The sequence below is a fragment of the Oryzias latipes genome, chromosome 6, assembly GCF_053564925.1.
Source record: "Oryzias latipes strain Hd-rR chromosome 6, Olatipes_Hd-rR_3.1".
In the NCBI taxonomy this organism is placed as follows: domain Eukaryota; kingdom Metazoa; phylum Chordata; class Actinopteri; order Beloniformes; family Adrianichthyidae; genus Oryzias; species Oryzias latipes.
The window spans coordinates 17,404,767-17,425,332 of record NC_136242.1 but is presented as its reverse complement, the minus strand read 5'-3'; the positions used below and the strand labels follow the sequence as shown (position 1 = coordinate 17,425,332).

Genomic DNA, 20,566 nt, shown 5'->3' with positions numbered 1-20,566 from the left:
GTAAAAAGATAAACCAAAATAATAATCTATGGTGGACTCGTTCAAATTTGTTGTTGATATATCTTGTTTTATGCTTGATTTACAAAAGTAAAAACTTGAAATGAATCCCAAGGTGTAATGTTCCCTTTTCTCCAGCAGAGGGGAGGTTTTGTGGGCGGGAAGGTTAAGTTTGTCAGAAGCTGGGCTGTACAGGTCTGACTTGTTCAGCCTGGGCTCATTGAAAGTTTCCCCTTCATACAGAATGGTGGTGTGGGGAGCAGAGCTGTGATGGTAAGCTTTAAACAAATATTTTTGGAAACTATTGATGCCAGAATTTAAGACTAATCTGTTGTCAGGAGTACATGCTTGTCTGTGAAAGGCTTTGGAGGCCAAACACGTTTGCTACATTTCTGTTAAGTTTGCACAGGTTGTGTAAAAAGTAAGCATTTTTAGCTGTAGTGCTGAGATAATAACAAAGATGAAGCTGCTTGTCACGTCCTTTTCAGAGGTAGAAGCACTTTGCTTTCATTTTGGTGGCAGTTGAAAGTTTGTTAATTATTAGACCATTGTAAACGACTGACATGCTCCAACACTGCAACTGAATCACTGCATTTCTTTCTTTTCATTCCATGGTCAAGTGCCTTCTATAAAGTGTTTTTGAAAAGACAGCGGTGGAGACTTCAGACCAGATGGTTTACTAAAAGCTCATGGATCCCTTCATGAGACACAATGGCGTCCTGCAGAGACAGAACACAACAGATTTTCCTGCTGCAGGTTACCAAGAGCAGCCTTTTGGCTATGCCGTGATGCCTCCAGATGAAGCTAACCCTCAAGGATATATTTGGAATACTGAACATCAGGGAAATGGCCCTCCACCACGTCCACCCAAAAATGTTAGGACTCGATTTCTCAGTGATCCCATGGGAGCAGAACCTGTGCCACCTCCCATTCCCCCCAGGACAAGACCGCAACAAATCCACAACAGGAGGATGTCTTTGGACACCGTCTCTACACCAGCAAACAGACTAATGCGTTCCCACACACAAGTGGAGAGTCAAGTGAGTACCAGTGCATGAAGTTTCTCACTGCAGACTGTTCAAGCGGTTATAATATTCCCTAATCCTAATCTTAGGATCCATGGGCCATCATCTTAAATAACTGTCCAGAGGGCAGCACTAAGGATCTGGCAGTGTTTTGCAGCACAACATCCCAGTAAGGCAAAGAACAAAACACATTGCAAAAACAAAATCTTTAAGTAAAAATTCTCTTATTTCAAGAATAACTTTCTTATTTTGCAAGAAAAACAATCATATCAAGAATGTTATACAAGAGCAAAAATATCTTATTTTAATGAAAAAGTCTTTTATCGACTGGAATATTTTTTCTTAAAATAAGATCATTTTTGTTAAGACCATTTTTCGTACTTCATGTAAATGAAATCTGCCAATGAATTAAGAAATTTAGATTTTTTTTTCTGAGGGAGCCTGTTTTTGCAGAACCTTTTTTTTTTTATTGTTTACATCTATTAAGTTTAAGTCAATGTGATGTAATCTTTCAAAATAACTCAGTTCCAGTTTTTGACAGGCATGTTTCTCGTAAATGAATTCTTGTTTTCTGGCCAGGCTGGTAATTTGTCATTCTTACAGGCTGAAGTCACAGTACAAGCACACAAACTTTGATCAGAACTCTGGTGTGGTGTGGGGCCGACTGGCACAAATCCACCCCTCCCTTCTCAACAAGGTGGAGGTGGAGGTCACTGTATCCAACGAGGAGGACAACCACCAGCTTCCCCTCCCCACAGAGGGTAAAAAAAACTTCAAAATAATCAGTGACTATGGAAAGCACTTTGCTTATCCTTTAAATTTCAAAACAATAAAAATGCCATTCAGTCTTGAATAAGCACATTATTTTAGTTTGCTCACACATCCTCCTAAAAAAAATTAAATGACTTCATAAAACCTTAAATATTAATGGTTAATTTTTTATACATTTTTTATACATTTACATTTTATATATTTTTTTACTTATTTTTACATTGATTTTAAAATTAATCAAAAATTATTTTAATAATTACTTTTCAATGGCTTTTGATTTTAAAATGTATTAATTCTAGTTAAATATTCACAATTCAACTAGGAAAATACGCATTAACAATAATGAACATAAATGGCTTTTAAAAAAAACTTCTGCTTTTTTTGTGTTTAAAAAATGTCACTAAATACACTATATGTGTGTGTATATATATATATATATATGTATATATATATATATACATATACTCTCATATATGTAAATATGTATAGTGTATGTATAATATACTTTTATTTTGTGAGTTTCTATTTTTAAGTGAGCAGTTGTAATAAATTAAAACAAAGTTGCCTGACTCTGATTTCTATTATTTTATTCAGCAAACAAGCCAGTACAGCAGCTAATTGATGAAATTTTGGAGCTGCTTGACCTTGACCCCAGCAGAGCCGGGGAATATGTTCTAAAGTTTTGCGACTCAGAGGAGTATCTGAAAAAGTGAGTGTGTCTTTCTTTCGTCACTGCTGCAGATCTTGAAATTCTGGATCCATTTTACTGTCAGTCGTGATCCTTGTTTCCGTCAGAGACACGCAGCTGAAGTTGCATCACAAATCTGTCTCCCTCTGCCTCCGCAGTGTTGAATTACTCTCTGTGCATGAGAAAGTACAGATGTGCCACAAGCTGAAACAGGTGATCCACCTGCGGCTCATCCATGGCGGCAGGCTGAAACGCCATCTGGTCAGAAATGTGAGTGGGTTCAAATTCCTCCAGGTCACCATACAGCAAACAGGGTTGGCCTTATCTCCACTCATGAAGCCCTGTTGTCACAAGCGGTGTTGTCAACATGAGGGATATTGTAGTTGTAAAAACACCCAGAGTCCTCGACTTTGTTCTGTTTACACTCACTGACGCAACTGCTGGCATTTAGCAAAGAGTTAACTGCATATGGAAAAACTGCACAAGAAAAGCTTTTTTCATCCTAAACCCTAGAGAGTAAAATTATTAAATACATGAGATGCTAATATATTTAGCAGCCTACGTTTTATTTTTATTTTTGTTTGTGTTGTAAGGCTGAAGATGACAGCACAGAATGTCACCTGTACCCATTCCTGAACTCTGTTACTGTCTACAACATCTCCAGGTAGGATTATGACTCACCCTCATGCTTGCCTATTGAATAGTCTCAGTTTACTTGGCATTGAGTTATAGGTAGAACTCATAACTCACTGGTTCACTTCCATGTGTTCATATGTGTTTAATCAGTCTGCGTTTTGCAGGGTCAACATGCAGGAGGTGCTCAACAGCTATAGCAAAGAAGTGGCAGAGCTCATGAAAAGTCAGGTTAGTGGACAAATCAAACTAATAAAAACTTCCTTCCCAAACGATTCTCATCTGGTCACGTCTGCAGTCTCAGCAGAAAATCAATGATGTTGTGACAAGAGTTCGTACAATCACGAATCTGCTGTTTGGACTCACAAGTCAAGAACTGGAAGAAGCCATTGGCCGGCTCAACCGAACCAACCTCAAAACTATGGTATGACATCACATCCTCCCTTTTTAGCTTTCTGCTGTTTTGCATTCATAAAAAAGTGTATTTTTTATTAAACAGAACTGTGGAAAAAAAGCAAAACAAAATCTGAACGCATTTCTCTCAGTTGTACTATTAGTGATTGAAAAGGCATAAAAAAGAAGAAAATAGTTCTTAACTGACACTATTTTACCAGAATTTTTTAATGCTTAAATTTTAAGAAAATACAAAATCAAAAAAGAGAGCAACTAAACAATTATATACTGACTCTTTCCCAAACAAAATGGGTATCATGGAAAAGTGTTTTCATTTTCATAATTTCACTCAGAAATTAAACTTTCATAGAATATAAACTCACAGCCCAATCTTAACTTGATTTATGTATGTATTGATTGAATTGATTTAAGTTTTCTTGTTGTTTTTTTAACATAAAGCTCATAAAACCCTCAAAAACAGGATTTTATAAAATTAGAATACTGTGGAGAAATCACCATTTACTTCTCAGAGCTAAGATTACATTAAATTCATTGATATAAAATATTTTTAAAATTATATGTCCATCTTTAATACTTGTTTGGGAATCCCTTTGCCTTAATAACTGCTTCAATACGCCACAGCATTGATTCAATCCGCTTGTGGCACTGTGTGGGAGTTTTGGATGCCCAGGTTTTCTCAATGCCAGCTCTTCGTTCTTTATGGTCTTGTGCCCCTCATTTTAAGGCCAGTCAAGCACCGTGATGACACGGGCATCAAACCAGGTTTTGGTGTTTCTGGAGGTATATGGGCAGGAGCCAGGTGAAATCTGCAGTCCATCCAGATCCTCAGCAGAATGAATCTGAGTCCTCCAGAACATTCTGGTAGAGAGCTGCAGTGACTTTGGATTGAAGAAAACAGTTAGCCAACACCGGCGCTGGACATGGCAGCCAAAATCATGACTGGCACTAAAGATTTCACTCTGGACCTCAAGCAAATGGATTATGCTCTTCACCAGTCTCCCTCTAATCCCTTGGACATTGACTCCCAAATGAAAGACAGACTTTCCTTTCATAAGAAAACAGGACCTTGGACCACTGGCCAAAAGCCCAGCCCTTCTTCTTCCTGGCCCAGTAGAGACCTTTCCTCCATTAGCCCAGACTCAGAAGCGGCTTGACCCAAGGAACCCGACAGTTGTGGCCTATCATCTCTTTTAAAGAATATGCTTGTTGTGTGTTTAAATTGCAATGAATTAGTAAACCTGTTTCTGTTTTGCAGAACAATGATGAGATGTTTGAGTGTCAGTCTGGTGAGTAGCAGTAAAAAACATTGTTTATAATGAAGTTTACATCATTTAAATTCTAGATTTTGGTTGGTTAGAATTTTGTTCCAGTTTTTTCTTTTTTTAATTTAAGGAGGCAGTCTCCCTGTCTAAGATAAATCCAAGTCTGCTCTCTTTGGTCAGTTTTTGCCAAATCAAGTCCCGTATCTCAGTTTACATCAAGGAAAGTTCAAAGTTGTGTGAGGTAAATAGCATGGAAGCGATTCAAATACAAAACCGAATCTTTAAAGTTAAAATTAATTTGCTTCTTTTCAAATTTTAGGTCAATTATTTTTTTTAATTGCGTCTTATTTTTCATTAATTTAATTTTTCATCTTATTTAAACAGCTTTAACTTCTAAGAGCAAAAGACATAAAAAGCAACCTGCCATTCTTAAAAAAACTTAGTTTTTTGATCACTATTACAGTTAGTGTTATATTGTTCTGGAGGAACCATCAGACCCCCCCCCACCCCCCCCCCCCATTTTTTTTATTTATTTTTGGCCACTGTTAATTGTGGCTACCCAAAATGAACAAACCAAAAAAAAAATGTTCTTGGGTTCTCCTGGTTTAAAATATTTCCTGTTACACAATGCATTTGTAGAATCCACACGTGTGTCAAGTCTCTAAGAGGAAATGCTTTGTTTGTCTAAACTGCATTTGTGTTTCAGTTACGGTCATGCTCCATGGGGTCCTTCTGAAACTGCTGCAGCTGTATTTTGACAACTTCCAGTCCAACTTTACGGTTCAGCGAATAATCAGCAGCCCGCAAACCTGTGACGTGGACAACAACCAAGAAATTCTGCAGTTCAACATTGTTTCTCTCTATAAGCTGCTCCCCGCCTGGCTGAGGTATGAGTACATTTAGATATTTGCATTCTCCTGTCTGCACTGATCCATGCACACGAACTAACAAGTGTGTGCTACGTGTTTTTATTTTTCCCCCCATGGATTTTAGTTATGACAGCTTTTCCCTTTCCTGTGATTTGCTATATGGAGGAGTTTCAATCTGTGACGCTGCCATCTCTGAAAATATCAGCACTGCTTTGTCATGCAGAAACAAGATCAACTGCAACCGAACGTAAGATTAACCGGGTGAACTAAAATGTATACATACACTAGACAATGCTTTGGTTTTTTACTTTTTTATCATGCAGTCATAGTCACATTAAATAAAGCACAAATAATGAAAACATAAGAGATTTTAAATAGGTAAGTTTAAAAGATCTATTCTGGTATGTGTCATTTCCAGGATGGTCTTTCCTGTTCCCATAAATCAGCTTCCGTATGAATGCATGCTGAGATTTCACGTAAAAGGAGCAAAGAAAGGAAAAACCATGGAGCTTTTAGCCTGGGTTGTTCTACCTCTGTACAGTCACAGGTTTGTTTCATCAGTTTTATCAAGGTAGTTGCTGAATAATTTGCTAAGCTTTTTCAGGTCTCTCTTTGGTTCCTAAGATGTTTTTCTATTCTTTTAGGACTCTTATAAGAGGAACTGTTCTCCTAAGTATGTGCATTTCCCCTGAGTTGCCTTTTTCTCCAAGTCCTGCACTGTCCGACCTCCACAAACAGGCTGAGGGGGTCATACTACAGGTCTGTAGCGCCACACAACTGGTTGACCCATAAACCCCAAATTCACACTCAATTATTTTTCTTCTGTCTTTAAGCTTGAATTTCCAGATCAGTACGAGTGGGTTTATCAGAGACCCGTGGCTCTGCCAGGGTCGATCGAGTTCTCTGAGCCTTGCAACGAAGTTCGAAAGAAAATGCTGCAGATATCAAAGAAGCATTGCCTCTGCTTGTGAGTAAAAGAAGTCTTTTCCAAAGGTTGGAGTTGTGTTGGAGAAAAGAGCTCAAGGTGTTTTCTCCGCTACCAGTCTGACAGAAAACGAGAAGGCTTTCCTGTGGAGCAAACACCACTTGAGTAACAAAGGAAGCACCTTCCTTCACCTGCTGCTGGGCGGTGTGCCCCACTGGCAGCCGAAAGACTTGACAGAAATCTACACGGTGGTTGACAACTGGCCCATCTACCTTCCTGAAGAGGCTCTTTTCCTGCTCACTGACAGGTGGGTCAATAAGTCGTGTGACAAAATCCCTAAAATCAATAAGTCATGTTATATAACATACATGCCATTGTTTTCATCTATTATGACTAAATGCCACGGTAGCTTTAGTTAGATTTATTGCATGTCATTGTTTTATGTGTTGAGACAAGTCTAGCAAAATGGACCAGGAAGTTGCATCATGTGACTTTTTTTATATGGAATATAGTTGGAATGATTTCACATTTGGCTTTGAAATCAGTGTAGCTTCTGATTTATTCACTGACGGCAACTGATCCTGTGATTCCAATATAAGCACGAATGATTGACCCTCCACCACCGTGCTTGATGGTTAAAATGTGAAGGTTTGTCAGGATGCCTATCAAAACACATCTTGTCTTAGAGTGTCCTCCCAGGTGTGTGACAACTGATAGGACTCTAACTTTTATGAAAACCTGTCAAAAAAGGTTTATTTGATCGTAGGTGTGAACTTTATATTATTTCACAAACTGAAACAAGTCCAAAAACGTCAGTTTAAGTGAATAAAAGCTTTGCTTCTCAAAGAAATGAAGCTTAAAATGACACATTTTGCTGTTCCATAAGTTTTATAACCGCAGCTGGACTCAAAAGCAGAGGTTTGTTTACTCCGAATGGTTTTCCAGGATACCTGATGAGACCGTCCGAAAGGCTGCAGTGCACTATTTTCAACAAATACCAGATGGAGAGCTGGAGCTGTTTCTCCCACAGCTGGTTCAGGTGAGAAAACCAAACACAGGGAAAACATTTCATTTGGTCTCAAAGACAAATTGGACTTGGGTCTAGACCACATGTGTCAAACTCAAGACCCGGGGATCAAATGTGGCCCGCCCGCTCGCCATGTAATTTTATGTGGCCCGCGAGAGCATAAAAGTTTTTAATTTCTTAAAATTCATTTTTTTGTAGTTGATGACATATTAATTATGTGTAGCTACTGTTGTAATTATTCAATGTTTGCAGGTATTATGTGTGTATGCAGACAAATTGTTGTTCGTCAAACTATCAGTTGGATGCAAGGCTGTGTGCAGCCCTTTTTTGTAAAATGTTACACCATAATACATGTTCTTTCTAGCTCAGTTTTATGTTATTTTTCTTTATTCACTTGGACAATTTGATCCTTCATTAATGGAGTTATGTGGGTTTTAATAAGTGGACACATTTTAAAAGGATTTATGCTAGAGTAACATCAAACATATGTTTTCAATGCAACTGTAATTGTCACTTAAAAAAGTTATAATTAATAAATATTGAGTAATTCAACATTAAGGAGTAGGTACATTTATTATTCATTACATTTAGTTACATGTATAAGTTACATCTGGCCCTTTGGGGATAACCACTATGATGATGTGGCCCTTGGTGAAAATGAGTTTGACACCCCTAGTCTAGACTGATCAGGGATTCTTAACCCAGGGCTCTAAGGTGCCGCACTTTCTGATAACATCCGTAGAATATGTGGCATGAACTGCAGTTCATCAAGAGGCTGAGTTTCCCTCTGTTCTACAGGCTCTGAAGAATGAGTGGAAGTTGAACTCACCTTTGGTGATGTTGCTCTTGGATAGATCTCTGAAGAACATCAGGATCAGTCATCAGCTTTATTGGTGAGTCGCACATAAAACGACAGCAGTGTAGTAGATTTAGTTTACTCTAAACGTGTTTAGTATGTACAGAATTGAAGCCATTTCTATTTATAAAAATGCTTATACCTTATAATGTTTCTATAAATATCGAACATTTGCTAGTTTTGGTTGTTTTAGAAAATGACTATTCAAAAAATGTAGAACATTTGAGTGTTTTTTTTCATGAATATGGAGTATAAACCTTTTCTGCTTTAATTTGCACAAAAGCTACATAATGCTTTCTGAAACATTTAACATGATGATCTGCAGAAATAATCTTGTGCAACAAAATCTACAAATTTAGGGATTTTCAAATTATTATTTTGAAATCCTAACTAAAACATCAACTGTTTATATGTGTGGACAGGCTCCTGGCAGACGCTCAACATGACCCATACTATCAAAGCTGGTTCAAGAAGATCCAGGCCGCGCTGCGATGCTGCTGTGGTCAGGCAATGAAGAAGGAGCTGGACAATGAAGCTCAGCTGGTCAAGGTGCTCGTACACATGGCTGAAGCAGTGCGCTCTGCTGACAAGACTCAAAGAAAGGTCTGGAATATTAAAATGTTTAGCCTTTATTGAGTCAAAACATATAGCTAAGACAGTTTCTTTGCCTCCAGGGTGTTTTGCACTCGTTAAAGGGGAACATTGACCAATTCTTCAAAGGAGGGATGAGCTGTTGTCTACCACTGGATCCTGCCGTTTGTGTAAAAGGAGTCAATCTGAATGTAAGAAATATCTGCACAGCACATAGTATCCAGAAAAACAGAGCTCATAATGATACGAGCAGCAGTACATGACACATTTTGTCAGTGTTTAGGAAAAACTCTGTCATAATGGATACATATAAACAATATGTTGTTTGACCTTTAAAAATGCACTTAAAAAACTATAATATCATGAAAATGTTCAATGCCTTGTGTTAATTCAAAAACTGAAGCTCACAATTTATATAGGTACACATACATATTGAAATAGGCCTAGCTTATTTTGTAATTTTTATGATTTTGGCTTTTGGGTAATAAAATGAAAAACTAAATTAGGTTTTTCTTAAATTTGAATTCTGGGGGATGTTGGAGTCGCATGGTTTCCATGCCCAATCAAATAATTCACTTATAAAAGCTGCAAAGGTTTCCTGAATCGTTCAATGATCTCTTGGTCTGGGTTTCAACATGTCTTATAAAAGATTGTTGCTGAACAAGTGGATTGTTCATAGAGTGCTGTCCCCAAGAATATTTACAGAAAACTGACAAGAAGGAAAAGACAAAAACTATTCAAGACTGACGGGGAATCATGACATCAAGAGTCACCACGCACATACGAATTCGAGGCATGGGCTAAACACCAGAGGCAATATTAGAAGTGACTCACCTGGACTACATCTTCACATATGAAACAGGTGGAAGTAAAAGGCAGATGCATAGAAACATGCTTCCCAACAGGATAACAGACAAAAAAAAGAACTAAACTGATGTTGAATGTTCCAAAATCGTCTTTTCAGATAAAAGCGTATTTGGCACTTCATTTGAAAATCAAGGTCAGAGGAAGTTTTTTCAGTATAATGTGGAAGTCCACAGTCATTAATGCCATTGCCAGAAAATTCAAGCTGTATACAGATGCTGCTTTTATTTTCTAAAGGTACCAAAGGCTGATTCATTGACTAGTATTACTTTTCTTGATTGGCCAGAAAATGTGCCTGACCTCAACCTGATAGAAAATCTATGGGCTGTTGTCAAGGAAAAGATGAGAAACACCAAACCCAACAATGAAGATGATCTGAAGGCAGCTATCAAAGCGACCTGTGCAGTTTCACAGTCTGATCACCGCCATGCCGCCACGCACTGGTGCTGTGACTCATGCAAAAGGAGTGTTGAGTACATAGAAGTGAACACAGTTTAAAGAAACTTCATTTGTGCTGGAAACCTCCTTTATGTTTGGTCTGATGCGACTTTTTGATGCACTAAACTTTAGATTTTCATCATCTATAGGCACCAAAATTAAAAGAAATAATGGCATAAAATATTAAAATCAGTTTGTAATGATTCTTCAAAAAAATTGAAAAAATAACTGACACAAGACGTTGAACTTTTTCACAAAACGTATTTATTTTTTTAAATTTGTGATTAGTCTGAAGAAAATATTATTATATTTTATCTTAGCTCAAAAGAGGAACGGACACTGTCTGTTCACTTTGTTTAAACATTCAAAATTCACAAGTTGAAAAAGATTTGTGAATGTTTTCCCCTTGTTTCTTTAAGGACTGTAAGTTCTACAGCTCCAATGCCGCTCCTTTGGGGATCTCCTTCATTTGTAATGACCCCCTGGCCAAACAATTCAGTGTCATCTGCAAGGTAAGCTTTTGTTCAGACCTGCTTGTTATCCTTAAGGGGAAATTAAACAACAAAATAGTACAAAGCCGGAGATCTTGTCAGTTTCACGTTTTGTTCAGACAGGAGATGACCTGAATCAGGACATGCTGGTGCTTCAGATAGTCCGTGTGATGGACTCAGTTTGGCTCCAGGAGGGGCTGGATTTGCAAATGATCACTTACAGATGCATCTCCATAGGAAAAGCTCAAGGTAACTGCACACCAACTGCTCACTAAAAAGTATTTTTACATATAGAATAAAATGTAAAAACTGTGGTCGTTAGGGCTGGTTGAAGTGGTTCCCGAAGCAGTGACACTGGCCAAGATTCATCAACAGTGGGGTGTGGGTGGAGCGCTTCGGTACGATTCACTGGAGAAATGGTTTCACATGTTGAACAAAACTCAAGACGGTTATGATGAGGTGAGATCCTCCCTCCTAACTTTTCTGTTTCCTCACATTGGTAAGCTTATCTCACAAACATGCTTGCTGTGTTTTTCCAGGCTGTGATGAACTTCATCCACTCCTGTGCAGGGTGGTGTGTAGCCACCTTCATCCTGGGGATCTGCGATCGCCACAATGACAACATCATGCTGAAAAGCACCGGACACATGTTCCACATTGACTTTGGCAAAATCATGGGAAATGCACAGATGTTTGCAGGATTCAAAAGGCAAATCCCTAAAAAAATACAATTCATTGTTTAATTAAATCCTAAATCAAAATAAAGATGACTCAGCAAAAATCTTCTGTTGTTTAATACCAGGGACCGAACCCCGTTCGTCTTCACATCTGAGATGCAGCACTTCATCACAGGTGGTGGGAAGACTCCTCAGCGGTTTCAGAACTTTGTGGAGCTCTGCTGTAGAGCTTATAACATCATCCGAGGGCGCTCTGCACTGATACTCAGCATGCTGGAGCTGGTAAGGCATTTCAACACCCCAACTGTGGTCTAGCTTCTATCAAAAAACAAGACACGAGTTTGAATTTCTGATTCCAGATGCTCCGGGCAGGAATGCCAGAGCTGAAGGACTCTAAGGATCTGGAGTACATCCAGAACAACCTCAGACCCCATGACACGGACTTGGAAGCCACTGTCTACTTTACAAAGTAGCCGTCACACAAACATGTACACAGTGTTTTGTTAGACTTTTCTTACATGTATTGTGCCCTTATACTGTAGGAAAATCAAGGAGAGTATGGGTTGTGTTGCTGCCAAGTTCAACTTTGTGACACATTTAATGGGACAAAAGAAGACACAAGGGTCGCAGTTCCGGGAGACCGTCTCTGCTCCCAGCAACAACATCCAGGAGGCTGTCATTCAGCGCTTCTCTGTCAAGGGAAAGGACGTGGTGAGGCTGCATGCTGCTCTTTGTGCTGGGGTGATTCCGAAAACGTGGGCCCTGTTGGGCGCTTTTTGTAGCAAGATGTACCTGAGAGACTGCCTGATGCACAGCACAGCTTTATGAAAGGCTCTAATGGCCTTGGGAGCTGACGAAATACTTGGAGATGACAGCACCTTCACACATTTCTGGTCTGTGGAATAACCTTTAAGCACTCAGCTATCACTTGTGGCCTCCAACTCTGCAGTGCTGAAAGTTTCCTGGTGCTGTGAGTTGGTGTTTCAGGTGCAGATTTCTCTGTCAGATCATGGGGATTTTCCTGGTATCCTTAAACCACTCTTGGATTTTCATGAATTGGATTTCATGTTTTCCTCAAACTTGAATACTTGTCAGCTTGTCCCGACCTCTCCCTTCTTTCATTCACTTTGCAACATATTCGTTTCGTGTGAACTGCAGATTTATGAACTGCAAATAAAAATTGACGATGGTTGTCTGACAAGAGAGAAGACATATGGGGATTTTGAGCAGATCCATAAAACCATGCAGAGGCACTTCATAGAATCCCAGCTACCTAAGTAAGTGAAAAAAAGTAACTCTTTCCTCTTAAATTACAGAAACCTAATTTCTTTGTTCTCTCTTTAGGTTTCCTGGATTTTTTCAGATGTCGTTCACTCCACAAAGAAAGATGTATGAGCTTAATAATTACCTAAAGGAGCTTTTTGAGGGACCAGGCAAAGGGGTAGGTGTCTTTCTCTTGTTGCTCCAGCCTGTTTTTATGTCACAGCGTCTCATGTTTTTGTACATTGAAAACCTGCAGGATGAGTACGTGTGCAGACTGTTCCTGGATGGTCCAAAACAGGCAAAGCAAGAGTTGCAAGAAGGTTAAACAGAGCTGGAGATTGATTACTGCAAACACTGAGATGGTTTTGGACTAATCCTGTAACTCTTTTCAGGAGACTGCTCTCAGATCCAGCTGTACATCACCTATGCAGAAAACACGCTGTCAGTGTTGGTGAAACACCTGAGAAACATTGTGAGTGTTATTGTATTGTCATCTTTTACAACAATCAGGGAGGAAAACAGGGTTCTGAAAAAACAGAAAAGCATTTTTAACCAACATCTGTTTACTTCTCTTTTTTTTTTATTTATGGCAGAGACAAACAAATGGCTCCAACCCTGATGTCTATGTGGTCATGCGTCTGAGACCCGACCCTCTGCAGACCTCCAAAAGGAAGACCAAGGTGGTTCGACATAATGACAACCCCACCTTCAATGAAATGGTAACTTTTAGCCCCCCTCCACACGCAACATGTGAATATGTTAAGTTACGCAAACAGGAGTCCAGGTGACTGCACAGATGATCATTTCACATTGCTGCAAAAACTGAATCCAATGCTACGGTCAGATATGCAACTTTAAGATTTTATGCTGCCGCCCAATGTTTTTTTTAAATCATTGGCGGGGTAATGAATGTTGATGGCGACAGTCAGGCATGGATAATGTGACGGGAATTGTGTGGTCGCCGTGAAATAATTTTTTCGAAAAATCTCAGCGGCCACTGCACGGCATGTGAAAATGCGACTGAGCTGCCACCTGCTGAATTTGCTGAAAAACTGGCATGTCGGTCTCATTTTGGGATATATGACCGTAGTCTTAACAAAGTCAAGAGATCCTTGTTTCAAGAAAAATTGTCTTATTTTCTGTCTTGCAAAAAAAGACAATCTTATCAAGAAAGATTTTAAATCACAAAATAATCTTAGTTTGAGAAAATTCGTCTTAGTGACTTTTTTTTCTTAAACTGAGAATTCTTGGCCAGACTATTTTTCATAGGACGATTATTTGCTTATTCAAAGAAAATCTGCCAATGGGGAAAGAATTTTTGGCTTATTTCTATGTGAGTTGTTTTGCAGTCATAACACATTTTGTACAGTACTAAATAAATTTGACAATGCAATCCCCACTAGTACACTTTTATTCCTAGTAGTGACAGCTTTTTTTTTACCTTATAAAATGCAGTAAGTTATATTTGTTTTGCTTTCTGTAAATGCGCATTAAAATAATAGTATTATAGTAGTATTAAGGCCAAATCCTTTCAATACAATGTGTAGTACGTGTATGCTTAAGTGGTCTCATGTCTGTCTTCTCCTCACAGCTGGTGTACAAAAATGTCCCGTTGATGTATGGGATGGTGCTTGATGTGAAGGTGAAGAATAAGAAGCAAAAGAATAGGAGGCTTCTGGCTGAAGCCATAATCAAACTTGAGAGGGAACTTCTCGACGAGGAAAGATGGTTTATTCTTGAGGATGGAGCAAATTGATCCTGGTGCACTGCAGGGATTCTGCCAGCAGGGGGAGCCACCACACTGAATGGACAGATCCATCCATACAGATGTGAACACAAGGTCAAAACAAGTCAGCCAACTAACTGTGCAAGTTCTCCAACTTATAAAGATGAAAGAGGCATATCATGGAAATCATAGATACGCTGAGACAAATTTAGAAAAAAGAAGTCCATAGTTATCACATTGTCTATTTTTTCTTAAAGAATTTAGCTGCAAATTATGGTGGAAAATCAGTATTTGGTCAATTTTCAAGATTTCGTCTTTATTACTTGAAGTGTTTCTTAAGTAACCACTTCTTCACAGTGTGTTCAGGATCATTGTCATGCTAAAAGTCTCAGCCATGTTTCATTATTAACGCCCTTGCTGATGGAAAGAGGTTTTCACTCAAAATCTCACGATACATGGCCCCATTCATTCTTTCCTTAACACAGATCAGTCATCCCAGCCCCCTTGCAGAAAACCAGCCCCAAAGCATGATGGGAGTTTAGAGTGTGGCTGTTTAAAGATGTGCACATGTGTCTTTTATACAGATGACATTAACACAGGTAACAAGGAGGGTAGAAGAGCTTCTTAAAGAAGAAGAATCAGGTCTGTTAGAGACAGAAATCTTGCTTGTTTGTTGGTGGCCAAATACTTAGTTTGCTGAGGAATGTAACAATTATATACATTTTTTAAAATCCTACATTTTGACTTTAGTCCTCTTTCATCATTTTAAGTAGGAGAACGTGCAAAATAAAAGGTTGACTGAATACCTTTTCACCCCAACGTAAATATCTACTTAACATTAGGAATTATGCACTTTACATAAAAATACAAACCTGTATTGTCTTCTTTTGACATTCAGTTTTCTGTCAGTGTACTGTAAAAAAACAATGTGTTTCTCATCTGACAGACACAAGTGTTTACTTTGTGAAGGAACTTTTAACCTTTGTTATTTAAATATCTTTTAAATGTAGATTTTATCTGGTGAGCATGAAGAAAAATGTTTGCACTTTGATTTGATCTCCAGCTGTAACCTTGAGCAGCAGACAGATATTTGATGTGACAGACTAGGGAGGAGGTGATGTTTTAGAGCTGCTTGCATGCTACCTGCAAAGCCTGGGTGTGTTTTTCCTTCAGGCTGTGTGAACTGAAGCTCCTTGACCAGTGGAATTAGAAAAAGAAACAGGGGCCAGAGTGTGCGAAGATAAGTCGGCGGCTCTGACCCGAGGGGCCGATTCGACGGTCCCCTCTTCATTTTGTCGTCTCATCCATCAGTGGCATTCAAACACAGTTGTGCTCAAGCATGCACAAACATGTAAAGACAGACAAGCAACATGAATTTAAAAAAATAAGGCATCTACACACGCTCACCGTTTCTAGGCCAAACCAAGTCTTCATGTTATCTTAATTCCAGAGCGCCCTGACAGGCCTGCTGACCCGTACTTTCCTTCTCCTCATTCAAAGGAATTTAGTGATGAACGAGGATAGAAATAGACTTCTCTGGACTGGATTTGGTTTAATAATGTATACCTCTCTAGAGGCTATTTTTGTTATTCCCTGATGGGGTTTATCCAGGGAAATGAGAATGGAAGCAAATCCTGGTCCGCATTTGATGACTGCATTCATCAGTTTTCAAGGCTCCACCTGAGATGATTGTGAAAGATTTTATTTGGTTGACCAACATTAAGTAAAAGCTTCAGGAATTGTGTCATTTATTAAACCTGTGATCCTGTTTTTTTTTTGCTCTTGGTCTCAGTTACTGAAGAACTGCAAGCAGAGAAATGTTTCAGTTTCTGGGTAATCTTTCCTCTGCACTTCAGGCAGTAAAACAACCAAAAAAATCCCAAACGTATGTCTATTTTTTGACAATAAAATGGTATTTATATCAGAGAAACTGGTTCTGTATGATTTATTTATCTGTGTTGCTGCTGGATCAGCCGCATTTCTCTATTGGGGAGCAGGGAGTTGATGTGTGTTTGTGTGTGCGAGACAGATATCGAGGGCCGTTTTCAGGAATACCAGACAAAGATGAAGAGGGAAGCTGGATCCAGGCTGCATCCGTCTCGAGACCGGAGAGGCACCCAGCGGTAGCCTAGAGGTGGAGAAGAAAGGGAGCCGTGATAAGAAATGCATACGTTTGCAGCACACAGAAGTATTGTATAGACAGAAAATATCGTTTTCTATGTCAAACAGCAGAAGAAGAAGTAACCTTCTGTTATGCTGACACTGTGAGTGGTTAGGGAAATTCAATGATGGTTCCACAGTGTTGTGTGATGAAATGTGACACCTCGTGCTGCCCTGTGGCTCACCTTTCATCATGCTGGTGAAGGGCAGCGTGTACTGGCCCACAAACTCGCTGCTAAGGAGGCCGGTCTGATCTCGGACACAGAAGCGGATGAGGCAGAGCTCAGGAACGCTAATGATGAAATTCATGTCACTGTCCCAGTGAGGACTCAGAGCTGTAACGGGAGTCGGAGGGTTTGCAAAATGTTAGACAAGTGTTTATCCAGGAAAATGTACACCAACCTGTTCCTTAAATTATTAACATAGTCTCATGCCTGGCTCTAACAAACTGCCTGTTTTGATACCTTGCCTAGCTTTGAATGCTGTATAAGTTGAACATGGCGTCACAGAAATACCATTCTGCTGGGTTTTCAATTTTCTTATAGACTTTTGTCCAAAGATCCCAATTTGTTGAAAGGTGAGTCCAAGAGCTTCCTCCAGATTCTCAACAAGGGCTAATTTTGGACTCTGAAGAGGCAAATCTCTGTAAAAAAATCATATTTTATGTCCCCTGATCCTCCCTTCCCTAATTTGAAGCTGATGTGCCCTGGCACTTTCATCTTGGAATACGGCTAAGCTATTAAGGAAGAAAATCCGCATCTATTGATGGAAGAACCTGGTTAGAATATGATGGTGGCCTCATGATTTCAGTTTTACAGATAAAACATGATGAACACCTTTTTTGATAACTTTTCATCTGGATTTTTTTATCTTTTAGATGAGTTTACTAATACTTAAAATTCTGCTTGAAAAAATTAAGAAACGTTTTGCCGTTCAGTTCTATTTGTGCAAAGATTGGAATGACGACTGAGGCCTGATATGTTTTAATAGCTGGAGGGTTTAGAAGATGTACTGTTACTTTGAGTAAACCGTTTACATACCAAATTCTGATTATCTGTAGGCTATAAACACAAATTCAAATTAAAAAGTTTTCAAATCTGTAAACACCTAAAATCTTCAGCTGCAAACATAAACCATATTTTGTTTTAAAACCAAAGAGTTTTCGGTCTGATCCGTGACCACATACGTTGTTTGGAACCTTGTAAGTTGGTATGTGACAGTGTGGTAAAATGTGCCAAAGATGCATGTCCACACATAAAAACTAACCCAAAAATACTTTATTAGTTCTTTACAACATGCCTCTCTTTGTTCTCATTATTATCAAAGTGTTATAAAATACATCTTTAACTGATCTGAGATTAAAAAAACAAATTCTGAGTGATTGTGTACTGCTCTTTCCAAAAAGTCTCTTTATCGCATTGTTTAAGTAGTGCATTAGTTTAGACGTAAAAATCTAAATGTGATAGAATTTTATTTTCATTCGTCTGAACTTTAATATACATTTAAATAAAGGAAACTTCAGGAAAAAGTTACTTTTATGTGTGTCCATGTAACTGACTGAAGTTATTAATTAAAAAATGTTTATAAAATGGCAGACAATCTTTCTTATTAAATGAATCTGATGCAGAAATCACATGTTTTGCCAAGGTTAACCCAATGGCTCATTTTAACTGTGGCACTCACAGTTGTTTTTGACAGTCTGGGTGTTTTTCTTGCGGGAGTCTGACGGTATCCCATGAATCTCCACTCTCACAAAGGGGTCCAGGCCTTTATTGCTCCTACTGACAGGAAGGTTGGATCCACTGATAACCTGATGGCACACAAATGCAAAATAGAGAGGTCTGGAAATGTGTAGAACAGAAGTGATGGGGCTGTAATTACAGCACTCTGGAGAAAAGCAGACTTATCTGCAGTCTTCTCACACCATGGGCTCCCCTTCACTGGCCTTGATCAAAGACAAACCTGCATGCACTTACCTCGACATGCCCCACTTGCCACTGATGAGGGTTTATAGTGTCCAGCCTGAAATTACAGTCATTTTTTCCTTTCCCAAAGTCGAGCCATAAAACACTTGTGGTCTTTTCTTGTTTGTCAATGGCAATTTAGAATTTAAGTCAGGCAAAGCTCTTTGCAAAGGCTGCTGGTGACAGTTTTAATCCAAATTTACATGAAAACAAGCAATGCCTTGTGGTAAACACACAAAATGCATGTTATAGTATTTAACCAGCACATTCAAACCATTTAATCAAATCAAAAATAACTGAGATGCTGAAGAAACAGAAAACTGGCCCATGTGAGGCAAATAAGCAACATAATTAAAAAAACAGGTCTGTTTACCCGTAGCCAAAAATACTACAGGTCAAGTTTATTTGTTCATTTAAACTTGAGTATTAGTAGAAGTAAAGCAAGTATACTGTACACTGTGTACATGTAGTGTAGGAAGTAAATTAATGGAATACTTCTTGAGACTAAATAGGAACATTTTAGGTTTAAAATTCACAGATGGAATATAAAAAGTAAACTTTTAGTATACTCCCTCACTTTTAGTATAAACTAAGTAAAGTTGTAGTACACTAAAATTGATTACTTTTTACTAAGGGTAGCTCCCTGGCATTAACACTAAATTGAAAAAGATATATTTACAAAAAAAAAACATTTACAAAAACAGGAGTGACAATAGCATTGAGTTTGATAAGTTGATCTAAATTATAGCAGTGCACAAAAAAGAAGTAAAGGTACTTTATTGTGAAGCAGCATATAGTGACAACAGCTAAGGTTTATTAGTTTAAAATGAAATTAATTAGTTGCCTTGTTTTGTCAGAAAATTTATGAAAAGCATTTAAGAAAAGAATAAGATTGAAGGCATGTTTTTTTGTTTTTGTTTTTTTTCAAAGTTTGGAACACCATATAGGGAAAACCGATTAAAACAGCTCATCCTAAAGATGTCGTTATTATATTTGACTGTTATTTTTATTGTTCACACAATTTACAGTCAAACATGTCACTAAAACCCCAATGTTTTGAAGGTTTTTGGTTTTATTTGGTGTTAGGCTTAAAGGGTCAACTTTCAGTTCTGGTATATGTGAGTGGATACAAACTGTGTAATTAAGAGATAGTTGTGCGGAAAATTGCAGAACAAGTTTCAAAAACTCAAAGCTTTTGAAACACAATTCTCAAGACAGCTTTATTACAGCCATAACATCTTCTATTTTAGTCCCCTTTCTATGCTTTTCAGTTTCATAGATAACTGTTGTTAGTTTGGCTGATCTGTATTTTTCAGGCTGTTTCCCGCTGGCACTACTTTCATAGATCAGCAGCATCTCTTTATAACTCACAGATAAAAAAAAAACCCTCACATTTCCATATCATATTTTGCATAAATAGAGCTGGTTTGACGCAAAACAGTGTTTGTGAGAGACATTGTCTTGCAGTCAATGGATCAGTAAACTCTCAGAAAAGCTTCAGCCCTCTGTGTGTGGGATGAGGGGCCAGGGCTCCACACAAAGCAGGAGATCCGGTCACTCTGGGATGAAGCAACAGCTTAAGCAGGATATTTAACCACAGCTCAGAGCTGAAACTACTTCTTTCAGAAGAGTAAATTTTTTTATGTGATCATACAAGACATTATACAAAAAAAAACTGGCCCCTGTAAATGACTAACAAGAGTAACTTTAATTCAATAATCTTGTTCTTCACAGCTTCTCAGCTTTGTTTGGCATTAGCAATGAAGCTCATGGTTAGCTTCTGAAGGTGCCTCCATAAACCTAAGATGCTTAAAATAATTGTATAGGATGATTTATTAATTGGACTTAGGCTCTGATTACATTAGATCTCCAGAGTGATTCTTTTCCCTATCATTTCAGAGTGAGATAATCTAATTAAGCAGACA

General features: G+C 38.4%; 2 protein-coding genes and 1 long non-coding RNA gene across 4 annotated transcripts in view; 1 reads left to right on the top strand and 2 right to left on the bottom strand.

The window, feature by feature from the left end:
• The first annotated feature begins 150 nt into the window (after positions 1 to 150).
• On the top strand, positions 151 to 16,447 carry pik3c2g (phosphatidylinositol-4-phosphate 3-kinase catalytic subunit type 2 gamma). Of its 2 annotated transcripts, XM_011475965.4 has the most exons (33): positions 151 to 270; positions 618 to 1,037; positions 1,112 to 1,191; positions 1,626 to 1,783; positions 2,388 to 2,502; positions 2,640 to 2,751; positions 3,075 to 3,145; positions 3,282 to 3,345; positions 3,413 to 3,538; positions 4,784 to 4,814; positions 5,497 to 5,677; positions 5,784 to 5,906; positions 6,078 to 6,206; positions 6,304 to 6,418; positions 6,493 to 6,626; positions 6,703 to 6,891; positions 7,530 to 7,623; positions 8,410 to 8,504; positions 8,890 to 9,070; positions 9,142 to 9,249; positions 10,780 to 10,872; positions 10,971 to 11,100; positions 11,174 to 11,310; positions 11,391 to 11,560; positions 11,654 to 11,810; positions 11,888 to 11,997; positions 12,071 to 12,239; positions 12,687 to 12,805; positions 12,873 to 12,969; positions 13,048 to 13,111; positions 13,184 to 13,263; positions 13,385 to 13,510; positions 14,383 to 16,447. In XM_011475965.4, exons 2-33 carry the CDS (start codon positions 687 to 689, stop codon positions 14,545 to 14,547), a joined length of 4,074 nt encoding a protein of 1,357 aa, XP_011474267.1. In that variant the 5' UTR covers positions 151 to 270; positions 618 to 686; the 3' UTR covers positions 14,548 to 16,447. The 2 variants fall into 2 exon arrangements, 1 of the variants encoding a protein (XP_011474267.1); XR_908881.3 differs by lacking the exons at positions 13,385 to 13,510; positions 14,383 to 16,447 and having other exon boundaries at positions 12,731 to 12,805; positions 13,184 to 13,209.
• LOC144992558 (uncharacterized) lies at positions 10,608 to 13,075 on the bottom strand. The gene is made up of 2 exons (XR_013656610.1): positions 12,937 to 13,075; positions 10,608 to 12,722 (listed from the first exon to the last, which is right to left on the bottom strand). It is a non-coding gene; the product is annotated as an uncharacterized LOC144992558 (long non-coding RNA).
• LOC101167285 (1-phosphatidylinositol 4,5-bisphosphate phosphodiesterase zeta-1) overlaps positions 16,439 to 20,566 on the bottom strand; it is a 17,154-nt gene continuing 13,026 nt past the window's right edge. The window contains exons 10-12 of the mRNA XM_020703925.3: positions 18,361 to 18,487; positions 16,863 to 17,012; positions 16,439 to 16,645 (exon numbers count right to left, since the gene is read on the bottom strand). Coding sequence (XP_020559584.2) covers positions 16,563 to 16,645; positions 16,863 to 17,012; positions 18,361 to 18,487 — 360 coding nt within the window. The 3' untranslated portion in view covers positions 16,439 to 16,562. The remainder of the gene's footprint in view (positions 16,646 to 16,862; positions 17,013 to 18,360; positions 18,488 to 20,566) is intronic.